At 38.5% G+C, this 25,918-nt stretch overlaps 1 protein-coding gene across 2 annotated transcripts in view; it reads right to left on the bottom strand.

Moving 5' to 3' along the window:
- FAM91A1 (family with sequence similarity 91 member A1) overlaps nucleotides 1-24,953 on the bottom strand; it is a 42,921-nt gene extending 17,968 nt beyond the window's left edge. Inside the window, exons 1-15 of one of the 2 annotated variants that reach the window (XM_030875741.2) lie at nucleotides 24,633-24,953; nucleotides 18,119-18,203; nucleotides 16,958-17,109; nucleotides 15,041-15,098; nucleotides 14,271-14,338; nucleotides 13,598-13,711; nucleotides 12,267-12,357; nucleotides 11,789-11,851; nucleotides 8,512-8,618; nucleotides 7,951-7,989; nucleotides 7,276-7,388; nucleotides 6,732-6,847; nucleotides 5,772-5,881; nucleotides 5,375-5,461; nucleotides 3,203-3,335 (exon numbers count right to left, since the gene is read on the bottom strand). In XM_030875741.2, the coding sequence (XP_030731601.1) occupies nucleotides 3,203-3,335; nucleotides 5,375-5,461; nucleotides 5,772-5,881; nucleotides 6,732-6,847; nucleotides 7,276-7,388; nucleotides 7,951-7,989; nucleotides 8,512-8,618; nucleotides 11,789-11,851; nucleotides 12,267-12,357; nucleotides 13,598-13,711; nucleotides 14,271-14,338; nucleotides 15,041-15,098; nucleotides 16,958-17,109; nucleotides 18,119-18,203; nucleotides 24,633-24,704 (1,408 nt within the window). In that variant the 5' untranslated portion in view covers nucleotides 24,705-24,953. Of the gene's footprint in view, nucleotides 1-3,202; nucleotides 3,336-5,374; nucleotides 5,462-5,771; nucleotides 5,882-6,731; nucleotides 6,848-7,275; nucleotides 7,389-7,950; nucleotides 7,990-8,511; nucleotides 8,619-11,788; nucleotides 11,852-12,259; nucleotides 12,358-13,597; nucleotides 13,712-14,270; nucleotides 14,339-15,040; nucleotides 15,099-16,957; nucleotides 17,110-18,118; nucleotides 18,204-24,632 lie in introns of those variants that run through there. The other variant, XM_070043996.1, reaches the window with a different exon arrangement.
- Nucleotides 24,954-25,918: the final 965 nt, after the last annotated feature.

Below are 25,918 nucleotides of genomic sequence, written 5' to 3'. Positions count from 1 at the left end.
AATTTTAAAAAAATAAAATAAATAAAAATAAATAAATAAAGCACTTTATTTCCTAGGAGACCAATAAGACTCTTTAAGACTTAAAGCTGAAAGTCTTTATTCTACTGGTGTTTCTTCAGGCTAACCTTATACTTTAAAAATATGTTTGCTTTATCTTACTTCCTCTCCATCATGGCAGTGGCATCTTATGAAAGCCTAAGTGCCATGGGAAAGCTGTATCCTTCCCTCCCCCAATTTTCAATCTCCATAAAAACTTTGCAGCCAAGTTCTGAATTGACCAGAAGGGCAAGAATTCCTCATTTAGAAACATGTGCCTAAACTGTAGTCCATAAAGCAGGAACTCACTTAGCATGCAACTGATTTTAAGTGTTCCCATTCTTAATCCTTCTGGAAAATACCAGTCTTACTGCTCTCTAAAAAGATAAAGGGAATTTGGAGGGTCTGTCTGCGTCTGGCCTCTCAGAGATAAACAAGGGGAGTGCCTGTGATCTTAACTAAGTTATATGAGAAAGGGTGGGTCCTTGCAGTAAGCCCTTTTCTGAAACACAAAAGAGTTAGAAGCTTCAGGTAAAACTCAACATTGTCAATGCCAAGTATAGAAAATATTTAATGAATACTAGGATATGGAAGGAAGTCTAAAGAGTTGATGGTGGTTAAAACAAAGTTTTTACAACTGTGATTGCTTTTCTACAGATGAGGTTTAATTTCTAAACATTTCATAGTACTAGACTGACAAATTACAAACAGTGGCTTTAAGGTCTCACTTGTACTGATCCTAGGGAAAAGAGATCTTTTTTAAAGACAAAGATACCTGGAAAAAAAAATTATGCTTATAAATAATGAAAAAAAGTTAGACCACACATTGTTTCTGTTTTTTAAGCAGTGCCTCATGCTGTCTAAAACCAAAAGATTACTAAGAAACTAGTCTTTTTCACACATATCAGAGGTTTGTTTCTATGACAGTATCAGAAGACTTTTTGCTTTACAGTGAATACCAAGTACTACATGATACACTCGAACTACAAATTACTAGTGACGTAAAAAAAAATTCTTGCTACTCAAAACAAGATGCTTAAACACCAATACTATAGAATTTCTTGTTTAAAAAGGAGTAAGTTATCACTCCTGGCACCTACAGAAAGTTACCTTTCTCAACATGGAGAATATTAAGCCCTAATGCCCTAAAAAGTTATTCTTTATCTGGAATGAATGACCTTCTTTTCTATGAATCTAGAATGGTACTAGTTATACGCCATTATAAGAAAAATTGAGCAACAGTCACTTAAATCATCTTCTGTGTTCTGTGGTTCTAATGAGGAGCCCCAGTTAAGAAAGGCTGGTTAAAAGAATGAAACTTCATAAACAATTGCCCATTTGGTCTCATGGGGAGGGAGGAGTTAATCACATTTTAACTTTGGAGCCATATCAATTATTCTAAGCTCCAGAAATAGTCAACTATTAAACATACCTTAAAGGTTAGAATTATACTTTACTTTCACACAGGATAGGTTTAGGTTTACCATTTAACTTAGTTGATGATACACAGACTATTCATGGTGAAAAACAAAGTTTAGCCCAACCTATTAAACAACAAATTGTTGATGAATAAATCAATAAAAACCTTAGTGTTCAAGAGAAGATGATGTAAGGAACAGAGCAAAGGAAAAAAATTCAAGAGACATGGATTCAAGTCCCAGCTCTTCCATTTACTAACTATATGGGTTTTAATGACTAAATGGGCAGGAGATTTAACCAAGATAAGCTTCAATTTCTTTACCTATAAATTGAGTTACCCCTGGCTGGTCACTAGCACTAATATTCTTGCACTCTATGACTGGCAGTAAAAGATGGCTATAACAGAATAGTTCAAATATTCTAACCCATTATCTCGATAAGTCACTAAAAAGTCCCAGAAATTCCAGGATTTGTACATCCAGAGACATATTTAAGACTGTGCCACTCACTGTTAGGTCACAAGATCTAATATTTGGTAACCAAAAAATGGTTACTATCAACAAATGCTTATCAATAAGTGCTTCAGACTCTTGGTGTTTGGTGATTTAATATTCTCAGTTTCAACTGTTTATGAATAACCTCAGAAAGAGCTCCAGCATGGAAGCATTTGTAATACTGCTAAAGCACAACTCTGAACCAAACACCCCAAGGCTGAAGAAGTGAGTCACTAGGTACTAAGTGTGTCTAACCTCACTCAGCTAAACTACCCAGCATCTTTGTCCTCTCCTCTGCAACAACTCCTGTAAAGTGACAAGTGATTCTGCCCTAAATTTTTTTAGTTGAGCTGAAAAGAAAGCCAGATGCTGATGAAAGCAGTGGAATGAAAATGGATATGACTAAGAAAATGATGGCTCTTGGCCAGAAAATAGAACTTTTAGGTAAATGAAAGAATAAGTGAAATTAAATGTGATACTGGTGCTAAGAATTCAGTGTCCCAAAATGCAACTCCTGTGAATGTCCGAAGACTTCACAATGTAATTACATTCACAGTGTAATGCTCTTACACTGGTGCCCAAGCTGTTGCATCTTTTTAAAAACACACACTCCTGGGCGCCATTCCACAATTTAGGAGCTAATACCATCAGTTCAACTCAAGTTCGGGAACCCCTTTCCACCACGAAACTGAGAGAGCACACCAGGGCAAGAGCCACATTAGAGTTCATCAATAGATTAAAACTGCTTCCATTTCTTTCTTTAACTCTTTGAAATGAGGTTATCTGTTCCCTTTTTTATTCTTCAAAGTAAAATACTTTAGTAACTATTATAGCAGCATTTGAATAGGAAGACCCTGTTTATTATCTTTATATAACGAATCTTTCATTCTTGATATTTCATGCTTCCTAAATAAATTTTGGCATTTGTCCATCTCTCAAAACAAATGCCTATTCTATATCCCATCAGCTACTTAAACAAATTAACACTCCAACTCTTTTTGTAGGTAACTAAACAAATTTAGATACTACAAAAAGTCAGTGGCACATAAAAGAGGAGAAACAGTAAAACAAGGTAAGGAACAGCTGACGAGTAAAGAAATTCACAGAACAAGCCAACAGTTATAAATTCAATGTGCTATCTACACAAAATGTTTTAAATAAGTGATGATTAAATAAGTGAGCATGACCTGTTTAACTTCTTAGAAAGAAGTTCCACAGGATCATGTCTTCAAAATCAAGTATTTTTATCATACCATAATTGGGTTGGTCTGGCTGTGCAGTTTGTGCAACTAGATCTTTATTATGACGCAGAAACAATATTGTGTTTCTCAGAGTGAGTGCATGATCAAAGTATCTCTGTGCTTCTCCTTCACCAGTGCTCTGAACCTAAACCAAGAGAAAACAAATTTTGCAACAAAAACCACTCTCATGCCATTCATTCTAGTATATAACCATACAGTAGAGATATTAAGATATTTAAAATCAGTAAATCAAAAATTTGCCCAGGCGATTTTGAAACAAATATTAACCCCAATCGTGGTTGGGCTTCCATGTGACTATACCTTTGAAGATGACAGAAATTACCCCAGCAAGTAAAACCAACAACTTCAGCAACGAAGTAATGCTGAATTGTACCATTATACGATATATGTTCCATATATGATTCAAATAAGGTGCTTTAAAAACTCCAAGATGTATATATTCTGTTTCATCCAGAAAAGTATTCCAATCCATGGTCACCAATTATGCCATTATCTTATCACCCTGTTCACAACTTTGCAAGGAACAATGGCATACGTGATTCAACACAGCTGTTCAACACTGCTGAACATACAGCTTAAAATCACTCAACAAGGATTCACTGAGTCCCTATTATGTGCTATGACCTCTCTAGGATGTAAGGAGAGAGTGGCGGACAAAACTCCTGCCTTCACTGGGTTTACATGTATGCTCTTCTGACACTGAGTCAGTCACCTGTTTAATATGTAAAAACATACACATTCCAGAAACAACACAAAAAACAGAAGGAAAGGTCTACAGGGGGAAATAACGAAATTAGATTTGCATGAAATTAATAAGATCAACTGATTAATCAAGATGAAGCTTAAAAAAATAGCTAAGAAACTATTTTTAAAAACTAAACTTCAGGGCTTCCCTGGTGGCGCAGTGGTTGAGAGTCCGCCTGCCGATGTAGGGGACACAGGTACGTGCCCCGGTCCGGGATGATCCCACATGCCGCGGAGCGGCTGGGCCCGTGAGCCATGGTCGCTGAGCCTGCGCATACAGAGCCTGTGCTCCACAACGGGAGAGGCCACAACAGTGAGAGGCCTGCGTACCGCAAAAACAAACAAACAAAAAAACTAAACTAAACTTCAGACTAAAGGGCTTTCCCAAGAATGACTATGTGGTAAAAAAGAATACAGATATATAAAGTGTAAAAGGGATCTTCCAATTTGCTATACATGATAAAACACTAGTTGAGGTGAGAAAAATAAAAATCAGGAAAACACGTTAAAATGTGCTAAATATAAAAAATTTACTGGCAAAAGATGATACACAATAAGATATAGGGTTAAACAAGATATTAAAAGTATTGAGGAAATAATAAAAATATGAAGATAAAAGATAAAGAGACAAATTAATAACAAGGATTATCTCGGGCACTAAAAAAGTAAAAATCCTATGGAGAAGGGGGAGTGGAAAAAAATGTTATGGTAAGTCTCTTTTCTGAGATGTAAAGGAAGTACAAAATCATAAAAAATTCTCTAAACATACATGAGTTCACCACTAAAGCACAAAAGTTACCAAAATTATTAGTCAAAGAATAGATTAGGCACACAAACTGCTTGCATAAAGAAGTGCAGAGAGCAGAATAAAATATCCAGGGAATGAAAAACACCAAAAGGGCAATCAAGATTTAGAGCTAAGGAAAACTAGGTTGTATTCATGAGGAAAAAGACAGTTAAGAACAAATATGGCTGAAGTCTTCAAGATGCTAAAAGCGGTAGTGAGAGTGGACATAAACACGATACCCAGGGACACTGTTCCAGATTTAAGATAAGTGGAACAAAAACTTCAAATAAAATTGCTTAAGAGTAGATCTTAGAGTCATACTGAAAAAAAAAGTTAAAGGCTACTTTAGAAAAGTGCAATTTAAAAAATTACACATAGACTTAAGATTTCTTCATTATATCAAATTATGCTAACAGCTTAGATGAGGTAGACAAATCACTGTTTTTAAATCACAAAATTCATTCATCTGCTCAATATGTTTAAGCCTAAATGCCTGCCATGGTATTACAGTGCGATGAGGTAGCAGTGAACAAGAATATACGAAAAATCTACATAATCAATAACTGATGTTTTATCAAGCAAGAGAAGATTGCAAATGCCTTGACATCCCATAATAAGCTATCTAGATTTACCTTTTCTAGTTCTATAAGAAAGCTGTCCAGAGACTCATCTGAGAGTTTGCCAACTTCGAACATTGTGACTGCATGGCTTTTCAAGTTCTGCAATAAAGAAACAAAACTAAAATGTACCTTATTTGAGCCTATTATTAATAAGTTGTAGTTTTCCCTTAGATTTATATTACGCTTTCCAATACATTTAAACTTAAGGGTGGGTGAGGAGCTGATTTTTCTAATAACAAAAGTAGCCCTCACTAAAAAGTTCCGACATTCCTCTAAGGAATATAAGACAAAGGCAGCTGCATTTTCCGGAAAAAATCTAGTACTTAAAAAAAGATATAAAAGCACTGAATTATTTTATATCTAATCTTTATTTTAAACATTTTCGTATTTAAACAAGAATCTGACTTACTGGTGAAAGGTTTCCCATCATTAAAAAGGCAGTAAGAGTTGAGTCAAACAGGAATGCAATACGCTTTGTATATCCTGTAGACAAACTCAAACTGCTTATACTGGCTGTGTCTGTTGGGGGAAAAAAAATCATAGTTTAAAAATCAAGTAAGTGAAAACTGTTCTTTGCTTATCATTTGGAATGAGAAAGTATTTCATTTCAGCTTCATTTAATAATCAGAAAGTACATAATATAGGTAACACTGTAGTCACAAGAGGTCCCAATCCTACCTATCTCCAACAGAGATAAAAAAAGTTAAAGTTCAAAAAAAAAATTTTTTTTAAAGGCACTCACTTTTGTAGTAAATTTTTTGAAAACCAGTAATAAACCAAGACTTGATCACTGTCAGATCAATAAGACTACCTAGCCTAACCTCTACAGACAAGTCACCTGGCTCAGGTAACAGAGCTACTTAGGGTAGGAGCAGAAGCCCATGTTGTGTGCCCCTCTCCCCTCCCAACACAAAACCACGTGCAGCCCGCTTGTCCACTATGCTTTGCCTCCCTCTGTGCTTAGCCCAAGCAATGGCCTTCCTGCACTCGTCAGCTGGCACGCTCTTATTCATTCTCAACCCAAAAATCATCTTCTCCATGAAGGCTCCTAAACCTCTCTAGGAAGAAAGAGGGCTCTTCCTCTTTGCGCTCCACAAGCACCATAATGCTTCTCACACTGTGGTGGTTTTTATGGTTATACTCTCCAGACTTAGTTTTTGGAAGGAAACTACCATATTCTTGTCAATTTTATACCCCTAAGATCTACCACAAGGTCCAACATATGGGTAAGTACTCAAAGACTACTTTTGAATGACTGAAATCCAGAACAAACCACAAAATAATTGTAAGCCTGGAGAGTTTGCTTTATGAGTGTATGTGCAGACACATGGCTTATCTACAGACAGACTCAAACTGAGTTACTGCTAACCTGGATCTTCTTGACTATTTGTATCAGTGTCAGTAGCCGATGAAGCTTCTTGTACAGGACTCCTACTTTCCCCGCCATCCCATGATAGAAGCATCTTTTGTGGATCTAAAGTACTCCTATTAATGAAGAATACATTCACTTTTTAAAAATCATATAAATGATCATATATAAAAACAGCTACTGAAGTCAGTACTTAAATTATGAACATCCACCTAAATCCACTCTTACATTCAAGCCCCAAATTGAGACACAGTCCCAAAATACTCTGCACACACAGAAAAGGTTCTTAACTAAACCCATGGATAGGCTTCAGGAAATTTGGGAATGTTTAAAAATTATATGTAAAATATTGTATGAGCTTTTCTCTGGGGAAAGCATTTTAGTTTTCATCAAATTCTAAAAAAGATTACCACACACACAAGATTAACCACCACTAATATATATATATGGTTCACCTCACTTGACAGGTTGAATAAGTAAAATTTTTGTATGTAAAGCAATGCTTTTTTCAAAAAGAAACTCTCCTACTAAATAAATGAGTTACTTTAATCTGTTTACGGATGGAACATTCTTCCACGATGAATGAAGTTGATCCAAATTTATTACTTGTCCCTTCTTATGGGCAAACCCCAATCGGCAGTACATTGACACAGCATTCTGAAAGGAATATAAAGGAAATGAACATCTGAAATAAACTAGACTTCAGAATGTTTGTAGAGAAAAAACTATTACGGACTATGCTTACAGTGAGCCTCAAACATTTTCATCCCATAACTAGAAGAAAAAATTTTCAGTAGGCCTAGTCTTCCACTAAAGTCTTCACATATGTAGGAGAGGGAATGCTCCCAACTGTCTGGCCTGGGCCTCCCTAGATCCACCCCCAAAGAAGCGGAAGTTGTTGCTTATCTGACTTCATTACAAAATACTGTGACTTCACTACAAGACACTGCTACAAGACACTACAAGACACTACAAGACACAAGTCAGGCTGCTTTCTGGTGGGCACAGACCTGTGAGTACAGCTTTCACTCCCTGGGATGGAATACTGGTTCAGGGTTCTTATTTTGCTCTTCTCTATCTTTGTAAGCACCCCGACTGTGCACACTTCCTCTGACAGCTAATAAGAATCTCACTGCTTCTGTTTCTCAGTATCAAGACAAAAATCTATAATCCATTCAGTATTCCTATCACAAGTGAAGAGAGTATAAAAATTACATACCTTAACCAGGGATAGGTCTATCTCAAGAACATTTGCAAGCTGGAAAATAAAATTTTAAGAATATTTTACATTCTAAGAATCATAAGCATATTACACAGTTGTAATAGACCATTTGACCATAATCAGAAAAATTTAAATTATTAATAACTGAGTCTGAATAAATTTTGTAATCAGAATTTTTTTCGTTCCATATCTCTAAGACACTTAGGGGAGTACAAATCCAGGCAGTGACCATAACAACTGAATTACTTAGCCTGTAATTTCGTCTCATTCAAAATAAAAAAAATTTCCAGATCAGTCAATTGTCTACAATGCTTTTATTATAAAGTCATATAAAGTTATTTAACCCATTCATAAGCTATTAACTAAAAAAATTTTAATATATATATGCAGGAAGTAACTTAAGAATAGTGAACTTAAGTATATTAATGGTCCAAGATCTAACCATGGGTGGACTTTGAAAATATTTTAATTATATCATTAAATAATTTTATCTACTTTACACAAACTTATTTTATAATCTTGAGGTTAAGTTCTTTCATAAGATGCTATCATACTTACCTCTGCAACATTAGTATGCTCATCTATTGAAACAAATATCTTATAGAGTAGAGTTTCAAAATAATCACCTTGCACTCGATTCATTACAAAACCTTCAAGAGGAGGAACTAAAATAAACAAAATAGACTTTTCTCAGTGACATAATTTTATAAAACAAGAAAGTTTAATTCAAACATCTAATTGAAAGAGACCTCCAACTTAGGGACTGAATTCAGCTTTTGATTCATTTTACCAACTCCATAGCAAGTTTTCCTAAAACTCCCGAAGTAAGGTCATATGCAATGCTGTCTACACAGAGTGGACTCTTATGGCAGAGCATAAATCCTACAAAGAGTAATTTCATCCCCATGGACCTCTCAGCGTTACTGAGGCAGAGAAGTGCTAGAGGCATGGACTTGGTAGAACGGCAGGGGCGCCGGTGCTGCTCCAGAATGGGGAAGCCCGCCAAGGGTGTGTTTCTGATGCGTCTAGGGCAGCAGGTGGCTGGTCTAAAGCAGAGAAGCAAGAACTGCAAGTCACCATGCTATCCAAAACCAGGTGGACAGAAGGTATTGGCTCTCTGCCCTCCACATCATCCCTGCTCCATCCTGAGAAAAGGGGAAATTCATCTGCGTGACTGCCACATTTATCACTGGTATAATTTGCTCTTTGGGGCTTTCTATTCTGTAACCTCCTTGATGGGAAGAGGGTCAAGACCTTCCACACAAGAGGCTGCCCGATCGATGCTCCCCACCTATTTATTCATACTCACTTCTCTCCATCTCTTTGGTCCAGATGCTCTAACCCACTTTACTAGAGTGCTCTGCCTGGCCAACAATAAAGAGGCACTATGCTTTCCTTTGCCATTCTCCCCTGTGGGCACACTTCCCCTGAAAACATCGTGGGAAGAAGGCGTGTGCCTAGGCCATAGCAGGATTTGGGTGTCCTTGTGTCCTCTAACCCTAACACCACCTAACTGCACCCAAAACCTAAATTATTCCCAACAGAGAGATATAAGACAAAATTCAAGTGGTCAAAAAGAAGGCACTGTGAAGAACCACAATGTATACATCAGGATAGGCTCTCTACTTTACAGCTCTGGCTCATGTCATTTTTTGATTTAGTGCTACCCATATTTCCAATCATCCAAGGACTGTTAAGGATCAAAGGTTTCTTTTTAGAAATATTTTAGTAATCCCATTTTTTATATAATTAATTCTTTTCCTACACTCTCAGCTGTGTGAATACGAAGTGTAAATGTTTACTGAACGCTTACTAAGTGCCAGACTATACTACTAGCTACTTTATATATACAATTCCACTTAATCCTCTTAACGTTAAGAGTTGTTCAAAACTATACCCTATCTTAGAGATGAAGAAACAAGGCAATGGGCTTCCCTGGTGGCGCAGTGGTTGAGAGTCCGCCTGCCGATGCAAGGGGCATGGGTTCGTGCCCCCGTCCGGGAAGATCCCACATGCCGCAGAGCGGCTGGGCCCGTGAGCCATGGCCGCTAAGCCTGTGCGTCCGGAGCCTGTGCTCCGCAACGGGAGAGGCCACAACAGTGAGAGGCCTGCGTACCGCAAAAAAAAAAAAAAAAAAAAAAAAAGAAACAAGGCACTAAAAGGTTAGAAATACACAATTTACATCTAGGCAAAAAGAATGAGGCAACTCTACATAAAGAGATATGGAATAGTAGCAACGTATAATTAAAAAAGCAAAGTATGAGCTGGATACACCACCTGCGTAAGAATAAAACCACACAAAAAAGGATATATACATATATGCCTATGTGCATAGTATGTTTTTGGAAGAATATACAGGAAACTTAGTGGCGGCTGAGAGAGGAACTGACTGGTTAGGGACAGGCATGGGAAGCAGACTTTTTATACTCTTCTGTAAATTTAGTATTTTATAATCATAATTACTGCCTACTCAAAAAATACATTAACAAAAATAAAAATAAAGAAAATACCTGGAAATAGCAAAAAAAGTTATAGAAAAAAAAAAGACAAGGAAGGCCTGGCCATAAACACATAGTAACACAAATAAAAAATAGAGGTCAGGACACACTAGACTATGATAACCTGATAGGAGGAAGTAGTGCTGTGAAAAGCCCCCAACACTCATTGTTAACAGTAAGGTCCCTGGGGTTTTGTGACACTTCATATTTGATTACACAATATCTTAGAATGGTAAAATATATCACAAACAAGAATAATACCTAAAAGATATGATGGAAAACACACTTATAATACATAATCTTAATATAACAAGTGCTTCTATAAATTGGTAAGAAATCTAATCTAGAGGAAAAAAAGCCAAGGATGCGTCCAAGAATGTTAACCACATCACCACTGAGGCAAATAAATAAATAAATAAAATAAAAAAGAATAAAATATTTAAAAAAGGAAATGATCTAAACAACCAGCATAGGGAAATGGTTTACTAAATTGAAATATACAAGGGTCTTAATATTGATTTAACTTGGGGAGGTGGGTGAAGAGGAAGGGAGGAAGAGATAAAGATAAAAAAGATGGTAGTGACATGAAAATATAAGACACAGATATGTCAGGTAAAAATGAAGAACAAGGACTTCCCTAGTGGTTCAGTGGTTAAGAATCCACCTGCCAATGCAGGGGACACAGGTTCAAGCCCTGGTCCGGGAAGATCCCACATGTTGCAGAGCAACTAAGCCCATGCGCCACAACTACTGAGCCTGTGCTCTAGAGCCCGTGAGCCACAACTACTGAGCCCGTGTGCTACAACTACTGAAGCCCGCGTGCCTAGAGCCCGTGCTCCACAACGAGAAGCCACCACAATGAGAAGCCCGCACACCGCAACCAAGAGTAGCCCCTGCTCGCCGCGACTAGAGAAAGCCCACGCGCAGCAACGAAGACCCAACGCAGCCATAAATAAATAAATAAATAAATAATGTAAAATGAAGAACATATAATTGTATGATATTACTGAATATATGTAGAAACTTATGCACTGAACAAGGTTTAAAAAGTGACATAAATGTATAAAAACACTGGTTTGATTTAGGATTGTGAGAAATTTACCTCAGATTTCTACTATTTTAATACAGTGCTTACACCAACAAAAGATAAAAATGAAAGGAATTTAACTAAAACCACCTCAATGAGTTGCAACGTAATGAGGAAGAAATGTTTTTCTTTGAAAAATTCTAACATCAAAGATCCCAGAATGATATGTGTCTAACTTAACAGGTGACACACAGTGCCCAGCACCTAGCAGCCATTCAAAAAACATTGAGAAATATTAGCACATATTTACCTGCTATACAACTGTCATCAGATATTGGTACATCCAGATAAATAAATCCTTTATTATATAAACCTACAGAAACAAAAGTATCTTGTTTTAGATGAACCAGTAAACACTGTAGTTTAAAAAATTAAAATAAAAACTTTATTCCTGATTTTCTGTAAAGATTCTTACAACTTAATGGTATATGAAAAGGAAAAAAGAAAGATTGAAGAAAAAAAAATTACATCAAAGCTTTCAAATCTTGGTTTCCCTCAAATGCTCAGAACTGCAAAATTTTTCTTATGATTCATTTGTATAAATTTCTAATCTATGTGACTAATTATAGCCACACTGGAAAACAATGGACTAAGGTCACATTTCAAACAATAACATTCCTTAGGAAATATTACTGTTCTTACCTAATTGATAAATAATTGCTATAAATTGCTGATGGCTTAAAATAATTTTTTATGTTGACGAAAGACCATTTCTACTAACCACTTACTATGTACTACATTGTAATCTAGTGATCCAGAGAGCTGAGGGCCTGCATCAATGATCTTATCAATAGCGCATTTCTCGGGCAAAGTGCATATCTAGGAAAAGCAAAATATTTTCAATTAGGTCCTGTCCAAATTAACTAACTGGTAAGTTTCCTGAAATCTATTCATGTTTAAACCAATGATTATAAGTCATTAGTTGAATGAACTACATATTTTTTTCATTTTTTACTCTAGAATTCAAACAAAAAAAGCCACACACAACCATCAATTAAGGTGCCAAAATATGCTACCAACAGAACTCATACAACAAAGCAATTTTAAGTGCCAATACTTGCTGGTAAGTAATGTGCTCACTAATAAATAGTAATATTGACTCATCTTCTTTGCACTGGAATCTGATCCGTTTGCTGATTCTGGATCTCTCAAACCAGAAGTTCATTCACATGCCACAGGATTATTATCACTGACAAGATCACCATCTCATGACACAGTCTGACATCTCTGCTCGGAAGTAAATGCACTGAAGCAGAATTTCTAAGCCTTGCACACACTGGATTTATTCTGTCCTTGGAAGTAAAACAAAATGCCAACTAAAAAAAAATCCACACGCTCACTTAATTCCTTCAGCCACAGGGATATGACTGGTCTCTAGGCACATCGTCTGCTATTCCACCTTTTTCCCCTAAATCAACATCCCTTCTAAAATGTATAAAGCTTATAGCAAATGTGGTCTGACCACTGGGAATAGTATTTCCCTTGATCTTGACACTATTCCCTAACAAGCACTTACCACTTCAGTACAGCAGTTCAGCACAGTGATTAAGAGCACAGCAAACTGCCTGGGTTATAATCCCAGACCTTTACTAGAACTGTGACTGGAGCCATTACTTCACTTCTCTGCGCTCACTTTCCTCACATGTGAAAGAGGCTACAAATAATACACAGCTCTGGGGTTGTGATGAGACTCAAATGAGACAACATAAAAAGCAGCTGGAATAGTGCCTGGCACACTGAGCACACAGCAAGTCCTCAAAAACCGTTGGCAATACTATTGCTGGTAGCTGTGGCATCACGTCACTTTACATGAAACATGTAAGTAAAATCCCCAGATGACTGTACATGAACCAAGTCAAGTCTCCCTGATGACTAAAGAGTATTTTCGAAAACTTCCAATATTCTAGCCTACGAAGATCATTTACAATTTTGAATTTAAGTTTAATTTCCTTCAGGAAAACCAACTAGTGTTACTTTTTGTAAAAAAGTTATGTAACTATAGTTAAAAATTATAATTTTTAAAATAAAAATCCTATGTTTAACTTTTAAAGTTATCTACCTTTATGTCATCTTCTGTGATATATGCAGCCTGCACCACCCACCATGCCTCTATGGCAATTTCCACCGGCTTTACTGGTAGAAGATCACGGGCCGTTTTCCGTCTGAAAAATTTCTGCAATGGTACAAACATCAGAGCATTTGCAATCTATCTAAAATTACTACTTTCTTTTTTTATTGATAACAGTATAACAAGACAGTTTCCAACAGACTAAATAAATATCTTTTAAAATTCTCATGTTTTAAAATCTAAAGTATTCTAGATATACTGAATGGAGAAAGTCATTCTTAAATTATTTCAAAGTAAATTACTTCAAAACATTATCATTAAATCTGGATCTAAATCCAGAAATTCAAAGGAAATCCAGGTGAAAATGCATTTGTGTACTGATTTCACCCATGAAGTGAACGCTGGGAGTGGAATGAGCAGGTGAAAAGACCAGCAGAGCAAAGTTAATTTTTAAAAATAAATGAAATGTCTTATGCCTTAGATATTTTTAATTCAATAATCACTTAAGCTATAACCTAGAGATACTGATGAGTTGTTTCTGTATTAAGCATATTTTATTTGATGAAAGAAATCATAATTCATTATTTCTACTACTTAAAAATTTAATCTGATTGTGTGATAAGGAGGACAAGAAATTTGAAGGGAAGGGAAACAACTAACTTACTTTTGACGATCTACACTGATTCATCAGATCAATGTACTGGTTCCTTCCTATGCCAAGAAGCCTTAGACCTAAAAGAAAGAGCCTTTCCTTTAAAATCATTTAATACATCTTGAAATGTCAGTACACTCACAACCTACTAGGAAAAAACCTTTGACTTTCATTCCTCTTTTGATTACTGACAGATGATCAATATCAAATTAAAAAGAATTCTTCAAACAAAATATAAAAGACAAGCAACTGGGAGTGGTGAATTCAAGCTGACACTTTGACAATGCTAACTGAGAAAATTTTTAAAAAGCAGAAGTCCTCCCAATTCCAGGAAGTCAAAATGTACTTCTCAGCAACAGTTTCTTCTTAACACAACAGAACTATGTCACATTTCAAATACACACTTCATTAAAATAAGCATAATAAAACACCAGCAAATTATGTTAGTAACAACCATATATCATGCTGCAAAAATATTGTGCACAAATTTTCTTTCCTCATTTGGTATACACCACAGCCCAAGTAACAGAACTTCATTCTCTAGAAATACAGAGACTAGTCCCATTTTTCTGATTCTACCACTCCAAAATATTTTCTTAGACATTTAGACAAAATCTTATACTTGACTTGTATCACCTGATAAAATTCCTATCAATAATGTTGCTTGCTGTTCTCATCTTTCAAGTCTTCCAGGTTAAAAGCACAATAATGAAAGGCAAGAGCACGCATGCACAAAGACACTCTAAACATTGCCTCGTTCTTCAGCATAATTAAATACTTACAGTCAGCAGCAGTGAAATTGGGCAATGAATCATAACTTTTCTCACTGTTCATAATGTCCTTTTAAAAAGAAAACAACGTAAATGTTAAGCGCAAAATGTCCTTGCCACAGGAAGCACTGAGATCAGAGCCTGGCAACCTAGAGCGTGCATGTCACAGTGTGGCATGTACCACGAGGTCCCAACCTAGCAACTGAAGGTCAGGCTTTCAGGTCTGGATTCCTCACAGCGCATTATGAAGCCCAGACAGTTGCCCAGTAACCTCTGCCCTGTGGAAGCTATGCAAGGAATACCTCTCTCAGAGTTCAGGGTTCTAGGCTCTCCACACTTCATACCTGATCCTAGACTCCTACCCTAGGATTAGAGAGAATCCCGAGAGAAGGCCCAACAGTGTGTCATAGCTCCATTAACAAGCATCCAAGACAAGCACTGCTGACAAAGACCTTAACCGCTCAGCAGCCTCTGCTCCTCCAAATCCCAACCAGCAACAGAGTCAAACTCAGGATCCAGCTTCTTGCAACCCTCATCTGTTTCTCCAGTAATAAACCAGCTGTTTACTGTGGGGATAAGACCCATTTTTAGCCCAGGAGTTATACCCAATGGTATAAAAACAGATACCAGAGAACAGCAAGCACATGGATGCACTGAAAGCTAGTAAATGGGACAAAACCTCACTCTATTATCTCCCCCAAACCTGTGGATAACACCAGAAAAATAATCAGAGAGACAGCAACAAAACTATTCTACACACTGCTTAGCTGCCACCTTCATTATGCTACCCTGGTTCTAGGGAAAGGGACTGACAGAAACCTGGGTGGCCAGGCCTCAAGCTTTACTTTGTATTTCCTCCAAAACAGGGACACAGGAGACATGGGACTATAGAAGTGCCTGTGAAGAAGGGGCTTAAGGAGACAGGCAAAGGGAGCTCCTGCGAAGGCAGCCACGTCCTAAAGGGAGCTAACCTCACTGCTACTGCAGGCGCCCAACTCCTTCAGTTCTAGGCTGCCCTCTGCTCTTCAAGTGGCTGGTGAGCCCAGAACAGTAGCACTCAAATAGAATTAACAGCAAATGAATACTAGATAAATACTGCCAAGCTTTACATAAAACCCACTTAAAAACAGTATATAGGGGCTTCCCTGGTGGCGCAGTGGTTGAGAGTCTGCCTGCCGATGCAGGGGACACGGGTTCGTGCCCTGGTCCAGGGGGATCCCCCATGCCGCAGAGCAGCTGGGCCCGTGAGCCATGGCCGCTGAGCCTGCGCGTCCAGAGCCTGTGCTCCGCAACGGGAGGGGCCGCAGCAGTGAGAGGCCCGCGTACCGCAAAAAAAAAAAAAAACGCCAAAAAACCAGTATATAACTACTATTTAAAGCTATTCAACACAGGCCTAAAAACTGCCTTTGGAAAAAGGCTAACATCTAAAAGTTAGTAATCACAGAAAGATTAGCAACCAGGACTACTAATACAATTCTATTCTTCTGAAACATGCATTATATAATGTTGGGTCTATATCATCATTTATTCTTTCTACAGTTAGAAAACAGCTAAATACATTAAGCTTCTCTGAGCTCAATGTTCAATTCTGTCACCCACATTTTCAACCTTAACAGTGTATTAAAAGCAATAAATTTTATACAAACTGTGCTAACATAAATGGCTGATTAACGCTACAACAGCACAAAGGGTCAACAACGTCTTCAAGAACACAGAATAAAGACAGATACTTTCCTGCTGAGAAAACACTGATAAGGACAACTACTTGCACAAGTGTGGCTACAACAGTTAACTATTAAGCAACCATCTTTTTTACACTATAAACTCAGAAACAATGTCCACCGTGGCTGAGGGCTGGTCATCATTCACAAAGTGTCCCCGACATGAAGTCCCATCCCATCCCTGAAGATTCACGTACTGTAAACTCACCTCCATAATCCCAGTATAATATAAAAATGGTGTTATCCTCAGGCCCTTTACCATGATATCTGATAAATGGTAAGGGTACAGCATGAGATGATCTCGACTGTACTTTAAGAGTTCCTCATAGTACTTGCGTTCATCTTTCTTGACATGTTTAACTGGGAAAGAAAGGGAAATTCTCCAGTTTTTTTTCAGATCTTATACTTAAATATAATTATAAATGCAAGGAGAAACACTTTACAAACTAATATTAATTAAAAAGAGAAGTATGTAAATTGGAAGAGAATAAAACAATCTAAGTTGGAACAAAGAAACAATTACACCACAAGCAACAGACTTCAGAGTATATAAGTAAAATATATGGGACAGAAAAGTAGAGAAATAATTCTTAACAAATCAAAGAGCAAAGAAAGTGAACATGGAATGTCTCCCCCAAAAAACATAAGCTATAATCCATCCAACCCCTATGATACTTTACAAGACAGCCAATCTGAATGGCCGTTTTCTATGAAATCAAGTCTATTTTTAAACATTATTTGCTGGTTTCTGTGTTTTAAATGTAAAAAAACCTCTGATTTCCATGGAATATGTTTTCATAGAAAACCTATCTCTGAAATACTATGCTTAAAATAAGAGTAACAAATGGGAGGGAAGACTAGCAGGGCAACAGAATAATCAAAGTAATCTGACAAATAAAAAGCAAACATTTTTAAAAAAGTTTTTTTTAAAAAATGGAGCCAATTATGTTTAAAATTTGTTCCAATTATTATAGAAAGAGTTTTCATTAAAGTTGTATTATTTGGAAAATTTATAGAGACCAAAACAAAATTCAAAGTCAAAATTCATTAAGAAGGAACGTACTTCTTTTCTGGCATATTTTCTCACTAAACTAAAAAGAGGACAACTGAATCAAAATTAATATTCTATAGGTAAAATGAATCTATAAACAGTACTCTAAAAAATAATTTTCATTGGAATTAGAAAGAAGAATCTACTTGCTAATGCAAATTATTGTTAGGTGTGATGGGTCATTATAGAATTTATTAAAGGCTGTACATGGAAAAATTTCAGTACTATGAAATATATAATAAAAAGATAGGACAGATTTATGAAAACGTAATTCAGCAGTAGTCATTTCTACCTCAATGTAAAAATGTCTCTACTTACCTAAGTTATTTCTGTATCGTAACTGATTGCGGATACTGTACAGGACAACCTGCTTCTCATATTCTCTCTGTGAATTTCCAAGACTCTAAAAAAAATTTCAAATAGATTTAAAATAGTTTCCAAACTAAACAACAGTACTTTTACCCCATAAAATTTCAATACCATGCCCCCTAATTTTATCCTGGAATCTCTAATTTCCAGAACTGAGTAAAGATTTTCTTAAATTTTATCATACAAACTTTTCTGCTATGGTATTAGAGCAAAAATTCAATGTGTTTATCTTCAGTCTCCCTTTCTAAAAGGATTTACTGAAATTATCTAAAGTATTTAATATCAAATAAAAGAGCAGTCTGAGAACATAACTTCACTTAAGTTAACAAAAAACTAAGTTCTACAAATAAAGATTTCCTTCTTTTGTTTTTTTTTAAACATTTTTACTGGAGTATAAATGCTTTACAATGGTGTGTTAGTTTCTGCTTTATAACAAAGTGAATCAGTTATACATATACATATGTCCCCGTATCTCTTCCCTCTTGCGTCTCACTCCCTCCCTCCCTCCCACCCTCCCCATCCCACCCCTCTAGGTGGTCACAAAGCACCGAGCTGATCTCCCTGTGCTATGCGGCTGCTTCCCACTAGCTATCTATTTTACATTTGGTAGTGTATATATGTCCATGCCACTCTCTCACTTTGTCCCAGCTTACCCTTCCCCCTCCCCGTATCCTCAAGTCCATTCTCTAGTAGGTCTGTGTCTTTATTCCTGTCTTGCCCCTAGGTTCTTCATGACCATTTTTTTTTTTTTTAGATTCCATATATATGTGTTAGCATACGGTATTTGTTTTTCTCTTTCTGACTTACTTCACTCTGTATGACAGACTCTAGGTCCATCCACCTCACTACAAATAACTCAATTTCGTTTCTTTTTATGGCTGAGTAATATTCCATTGTATATATGTGCCACATCTTCTTTATCCATTCATCTGCTGATGGACACTTAGGTTGCTTCCATGTCCTGGCTATTGTACATAGAGCTGCAATGAACACTGTGGTACATGTCTCTTTTTGAATTATGGTTTTCTCAGGGTATATGCCCAGTAGTGGGTGCTGGGTCATATGGTAGTTCTATTTGTAGTTTTATAAGGAACCTCCATACTGTTCTCCATAGTGGCTGTATCAATTTACATTCCCACCAACAGTGCAAGAGGGTTCCCTTTTCTCCACACCCTCTCCAGCATTTACTGTTTGTAGATTTTTTGATGCAATCCCTATCAAACTACCAATGGCATTTTTCACAGAACTAGAACAAAAAATCTCACAATTTGTATGGAAACACAAAAGACCCCATATAGCCAAAACAATCTTGAGAAAGAAAAATGGAGCTGGAAGAATCAGGCTCCCTGACTTCCAACTATACTACAAAGCTACAGTAATCAAGACAGTATGGTACTGCCACAAAAACAGAAATATAGATCAATGGAACAGAATAGAAAGCCCAGAGATAAACCCACACACATATGGTCACCTTATCTTTGATAAAGGAGGCAAGAATATACAGTAGAGAAAAGACAGCCTCTTCAGTAAGTGGTGCTGGGAAAACTGGACAGCTACATGTAAAAGAATGAAATTAGAACACTCCCTAACACCATACACAAAAATAAACTCAAAATGGGTTAAAGACCTAAATGTAAGGCCAGACACTATCAAACTCTTAGAGGAAAACATAGGCAGAACAGTCTATGACATAAATCACAGCAAGATCCTTTTTGACCCACCTCCTAGAGAAATGGAAATAAAAACAAAAATAAACAAATGGGACCTAATGAAACTTTAAAGCTTTTGCACAGCAAAGGAAACCATAAACAAGATGAAAAGACAACCCTCAGAATGGGAGAAAATATTTGCAAATGAAGCAACTGACAAAGGATTAATCTCCAAAATTTACAGCAGCTCAATATCAAAAAAACATACAACCCAATCCGAAAATGGGCAGAAGACCTAAGTAGACATTTCTCCAAAGAAGATATACAGATTGCCAACAAGCACATGAAAGAATACTCAACATCATTAATCATTAGAGAATTGCAAATCAAAACTACAATGAGATATCATCTCACACAGGTCAGAATGGCCATCATCAAAAGATTTCCTTCTTGACCGTCTCCAATTTGTGTAGATGGATAGATTCTTGCACCTACATTTATTTAAATTTAAGAATGGCCACTAAGGACAGATCCCCGTCTGATGACTACTTACAGTTGAGGGCTATGATTATTAAAAATTAAGATTCCTGGAGAATGTACACTTAAAAAATACCTCTAAATACGATTATTTCTTAAAAACGTCATCTTATGGCCTCATCAGAAAACACTTATGACAATTTTAGAATTTCCGATATATTTTTTAGTGAGCAAAATGCTTTCTAGCTGTGAATTTAGTGTTTTAAGTCCAAAATTGGGTTCTCATGAAAGCAAAGAATAAGTCTGTCTGATTATAGTTAACATGATATTCAATGTGAGACCATAAACTTAATTTAATATACGACTGCTATCCCCCTTCTAATTACTAGCTATGATCTTTCCAACACACTATAAAATAAGACATCTTAAGAGATTAATGACAGAAGGAACAGAGGACTCAGTTATTATATTTCTCACTCATAGATTTCTGAAAGCCAAGGTAAATGTCCATGCACATACTTTCACTTAAGGCCATCTTCACAAAACAGATGAAACTCACATCTAAATAAACTGGCACACAACTGGAACTACTGGTGGGTAGCATTTTAAGAAAAAAGGGACATAACGTGAGAAAACTAAAAATCTTTCTTCCTGCATCTAGATTAATTGATTTATCACAGGTTGAACCATAAGCCACACTACTGCTGAAATGTTATGTGCTGACATTATTTTCATCCATTTTAACATTACAAGAAGTTAGGAGTAAAGTTCATTGTAGAGATACTGCTCTCCTATCTTTTATGTAGCACCAAAACCAGGGCCACTATTGAAGATATTTAGGGGATTCAAAATATTAGGCTTTCTGTAAAATTTTAAAGGATCTCCTCTAGCTCTACTGCCAAATAAAAGTCTCTTTCTCAAGGAACAGAGAACATACACACTCACTCACACAGCAGACAATTTGCTAAAATCTCAGCAACTTCCAAACTTGAGGATTTACTCTTCTGTTTCAAAATAAGTCCCTTAATTTATTCTAACTTACAACCGTTTTCTCCCTTTAAAACTCTGTTCCCAGTAACTCCAGGATAAAAAGTGTAAATCAAGCCACTTACACAAAATATAAGGTCCCCATTATTTGTAAGTTAATGAGAGAATACAGTATCTACTAAACATCTAAGTCTTTGCGCTAGTCATTAAGTAATGACTGGTCCTGATCGATACATGTGCAGACACACAAATAACTAAAAACTGCATTAACAGCTGATTTTATTCTTCACTACCCTTGTACATAAAATATAATTGCTTTGTTCACAAAGATTCTTTGGCTTCTCTTCCACGCCCACCCCAATTTCCCACCATCCACATTTTAAAACACTGCTGCCACTACAGGAGGCAACGAAAGAAAGGTCATTTTACTGGGAGACAGTGCAGACCCTGTAGAAATTCCCACCAGGTCTGACAAATGAAGCTGGGCTGCAGATAAAAGGAACTAAAACAGACGGAGTGACATAGAAACCGGCTGTAAAACACCCACTGTGGATCACATGATGCTAAAAGCATAAAGAATTCTTTCTAAAGCTTTTGCTCCTACAAACCCCAATGCGCACCACCTCCCCCAAAATACACAATAGTTTTTTTTAATTGACCCTCCTTGGAACCTCATCATAAAATTTCCCTTCAAATAAAACTATGAATTGTTTTGAACAATGAATACTGGTAAACTACATAGAAAGATCCTGAAATAATGGCCTGATCCAAAACTTTTTAATGGATTTCTGAAAGTCTAGTATAGCTCACACCATGTAAAAAATTTTCATCTCATTTATATAAAAACTATTTTTTCAAATATTTTTTCAAAAAAAATCTGAATCACCTTCCACCAGCTTTCAAAACTGGGAAATATGAGTCACTTTCAAATTAAACTCATCAAAACTTACCAGAAACTCTTATCAAAGTACTTAGTATCTGTAACACCAAAAACCAAATTCTTTCCACACAAGGACTATTCCCCACTTTTAAACTGACTAAGCTTTAGCTCCTGGAAAAAAATCTCAGACTGATACTATCACTCATTCACTGCAAAAGTATTTACTAAAAGCCAACTAAGAGATAGGTGCTCAAAATACAAAAGCAAAAACAAGTAATGTAACCAGAAAATACAACATAGTGGGGTAAGTGCTATGGGTGAGAAATACAGTGCTGGGTCAGCACACCTGAGGGTCAACTACTCCAGAGATAGGTCAGGAAAACCTTTCTAGAGGAATTAACATCTCAATTCAAAAAGAAGCAACATGTAATCTATGGAGACAAATAGAAATAGGACTGGGTTTGCATTTTAGAAACCTCACCACAGTATAGTATGAAGAATGGATAGGAAGGTACTTTTCTGAGTGCTAGACACCAGACAGAAAGCTGATGTCCTAATCCAAGGTAGACCTAGGGAAAAAGAGCAAGGCTAGAGAAAATCCATGAAGTAATTTGTACAGATGGGTTTTGCAACACCTTCTACAAGCGAAAGCTTATCCTAAGCTAAAACACCAACTCTTGTAAGTGATCTCACCAAAAAAAGTTTTAATTTAATGTCATGCTTGTGCTTAAGTATAACACTGTTCTGAGATTATTTTTAATAGTCATGACTAAGGTTTGGAAAGGTTTTTGCCATATGTACAAAATAGATAATAAGAACCTGCTGTATAAAAAAATAAATAAAATTCAAAAAAAAAGCCTTTTCCCAATACTAATTAAGATCAATTATTTCTGCTGGACATAACTGAATCATCCATCTTTCTTCTATTATGTTACATTTATTTTTGTGAAATGAAGAGTAGAGAAAACATGGAAACAAAGGATTGTTGGTTCTTCCAGCTGTCTTGCCATATGCCACAAAACCCTAAGAACAAAAAGTGCCCATCAAAGCCCTCATTCCAGCTTAACAAGAGAAAGTCTGTCAGGTTTAGAGCTTTCTTCCTCCCATTCAAGATTAACGTCACATGGGCAGCCACTGCCACCCAAGAATTCTGAGTTCCTTAAATTTATCTTTCCACTTCCTTGTATTTTTGGTATCTTGAAGTGAAAGCGTTTTCTCTGCCACACAATGCACCGCCAGAACCTTAAATTATTCATTTCCTGGAACTAAGACCCCAAGCTGGGAGAGGAGGCAAAGTAATAATCCTTATACCATCACCACCAACAACCCAAACTTTCCAAATATGCCAGGGTCCAGCACCAATGGAAAACAGAATTTCACTCTCAACCAAGCAACATGGCGGGAACTTGAAGGTCCATCTATGACCAGAGAGAAAAAGTGCCTTCTATACAGCACATATCACTTCTTCATAATCTTTACCACCGCTCACCATATTATGTATTTATTCATTTATTTGTTAACTGTCTTTCTTTACTGAAACGTAAGCTCCATGAAGACAGGGCTTTCCCGTGTTGACTGTTGCAAATAACCCGCACCTAAAACAAGGCATAGCACATAGTAGGTGTTCAATAAATATCTGTAAAACAACTGAGTAAAAATAACACTCAAGCATTTGAGAACTACCTCTCGGACAAAAACCTCCTGTCGCTCTCTTGTTGCAACATCTCTAATAAACTCATCTTGTTGACAGACTGAAGTCCAACAAAACAAAGTCCGAAAGCCCTTTAAAATCCGGCCCTGACCGCTACCACTCCCCACGCACTCACCAAGCCCCACTGCCAAACACACCAATACATCTACACCTCCGGATTCCGGTGATGGAGGAGGTCGCTCACTACTCTCAAAGCACGCTTTCACTCGTCCAAGCTTCTTAAAATGACTTTCCCTCTCGCTGGAAAATCTTGAATCCCTCTTATCTATCTCTTATTCGTCCTTTAATGCCCAATTTAAATGCATCCCCTACACAACGTCCTGACACTCCCTGGACGGTTTCTGACGCCCTCCTCTGCGCGCTCGCATATACTATCATGCAGGTTCGTGTGAGCTGCTATCAGCCTGTAACGGATTCATTTGTTTCTCGTCCCTTTCCCACCATCCCGCAGTTCTGGAGGTCAAGAGCCGTGTTTTAAATTTGTTTCGAAGGTGCCTAGCGCAGTGCCCGGTTGAAGGGAGTCTGCGTGCGAAGGCGGCAAGCGAGTCCACTGGACACCATTCCATCCCATTTCGAAACGGCCCCATCCTGCCCCTGTGGCCCCAGGACCGTCCCCTCCTCACCCGCGGGCTGCGGGTAGGTTATCTCAAGACCCTGGGCGGGGGAAGGCCGGGAGCCAGCCCAGAGGCGCCAGCCTCGGCCCCGCGGGCTCGGCGAGCAGGTGACAGCGGGGCGGGACCCCGGCCCCAGGTTCCATACCTGTCTCACGTTGGCCGGCAGCTTGCTCCAGGGGTAGTTGTGCCGGATGTGGAACTCCACGTCTATGTTCATGACGCCGGGAGCCCGGGAGGGCGGCGGCGGCCAGGACCGCAGCTGGAACGACGCCTCCCGCCTGCCCGCCCGTAGCCCGTCCGAGGAGCCCGCGGGAGGCCCCACGCCTCACACTGCGGACGGCCCGGGCTGCCCCATGGCCTGGGCTCCCGACAGCTCGGTGCGGCCCGGGCCACGGGGCACGGGAGCAGAGGAGACAGGTGACCGGACGCCTCGGCTGCTCCAAGTTTCTTCCTAGTTTCGGCCCGCCGGAAACGGCTTCGGGCGTGCGTCACTTCCGCCCGCCGGCGCGAGGCCGGGGGTCCGAGGCCGGGGGGCGGAGCCCGGGACCAACCTTCATGCCCGCCCCCTGCAAGCTGAGGGGCGGGACAGCGAGGTACAGCCGGCAGGGACCCCGGTAGTCGTGCCTTGCTCGAGCGCTCCGTGTCGTTCTGTCAGTCTCTGGATGAATTGATTGGGTTTTTATTGCCATTGCTGGATGACCCACTTTCCCCCAAATGCGAGCCCGGGTGGCCCTGGAGCAGGCGGTTACAGGCGCTGGGGGAGGGCCGGCCAAGAAGCAGCGACTTGGGAAGGGGGCCATAGTTGACTTAAAAACGGGCAAGAGGGCTTCCCTGGTGGCGCAGTGGTTGAGAGTCCGCCTGCCGACGCAGGGGACATGGGTTCGTGCCCCGGTCCGGGAAGATCCCACGTGCCGCGGAGCGGCTAGGCCCGTGAGCCATGGCCGCTGAGCCTGCGCGTCTGGAGCCTGTGCTCCGCAACGGGAGAGGCCACAACAGTGAGAGGCCCGCGTACCGCAAAAAAAAAAAAAAAAAAAAAAAAGGGCAAGAACGGTGAGGTCCCGGGGGCTCTTAAGAGCCAACCCCGAACCGAGGCCAGGTGGAAGGGGTCCAGGCTCATGAAGGAAATGTGTAAGTCAGAGCTTTCCCCCCAGTGGAGTGGAGTAAAGGTCTAGCGATGCTTCATCCCCTCCTGATAGCTGCTACATCTTGTGGAAGAGGAACAGTTGGGCTCTCCTTCAGAGCTCCACATTCTTGTTTTGTTGCGACCCGGTTGGCGGGATCTTAGTTCCCCCACCAGGGACTGAACCCCCTGGCCCTCTGCAAGCGCAGAGTCCTAACCATTGGACGGCCAGGGAATTCCCACAAAGGTCCAAATTCTTAAAATGTAGGGATTCAGGGAGTTGAAATGGTAAACAGCCGGTGCTGACGTGG

This window comes from Globicephala melas, chromosome 17 (assembly GCF_963455315.2).
Source record: "Globicephala melas chromosome 17, mGloMel1.2, whole genome shotgun sequence".
NCBI classification, from domain to species: domain Eukaryota; kingdom Metazoa; phylum Chordata; class Mammalia; order Artiodactyla; family Delphinidae; genus Globicephala; species Globicephala melas.
Note: the sequence above shows the minus strand (reverse complement) of the source record. Positions and strands in the feature narration are given on the sequence as shown.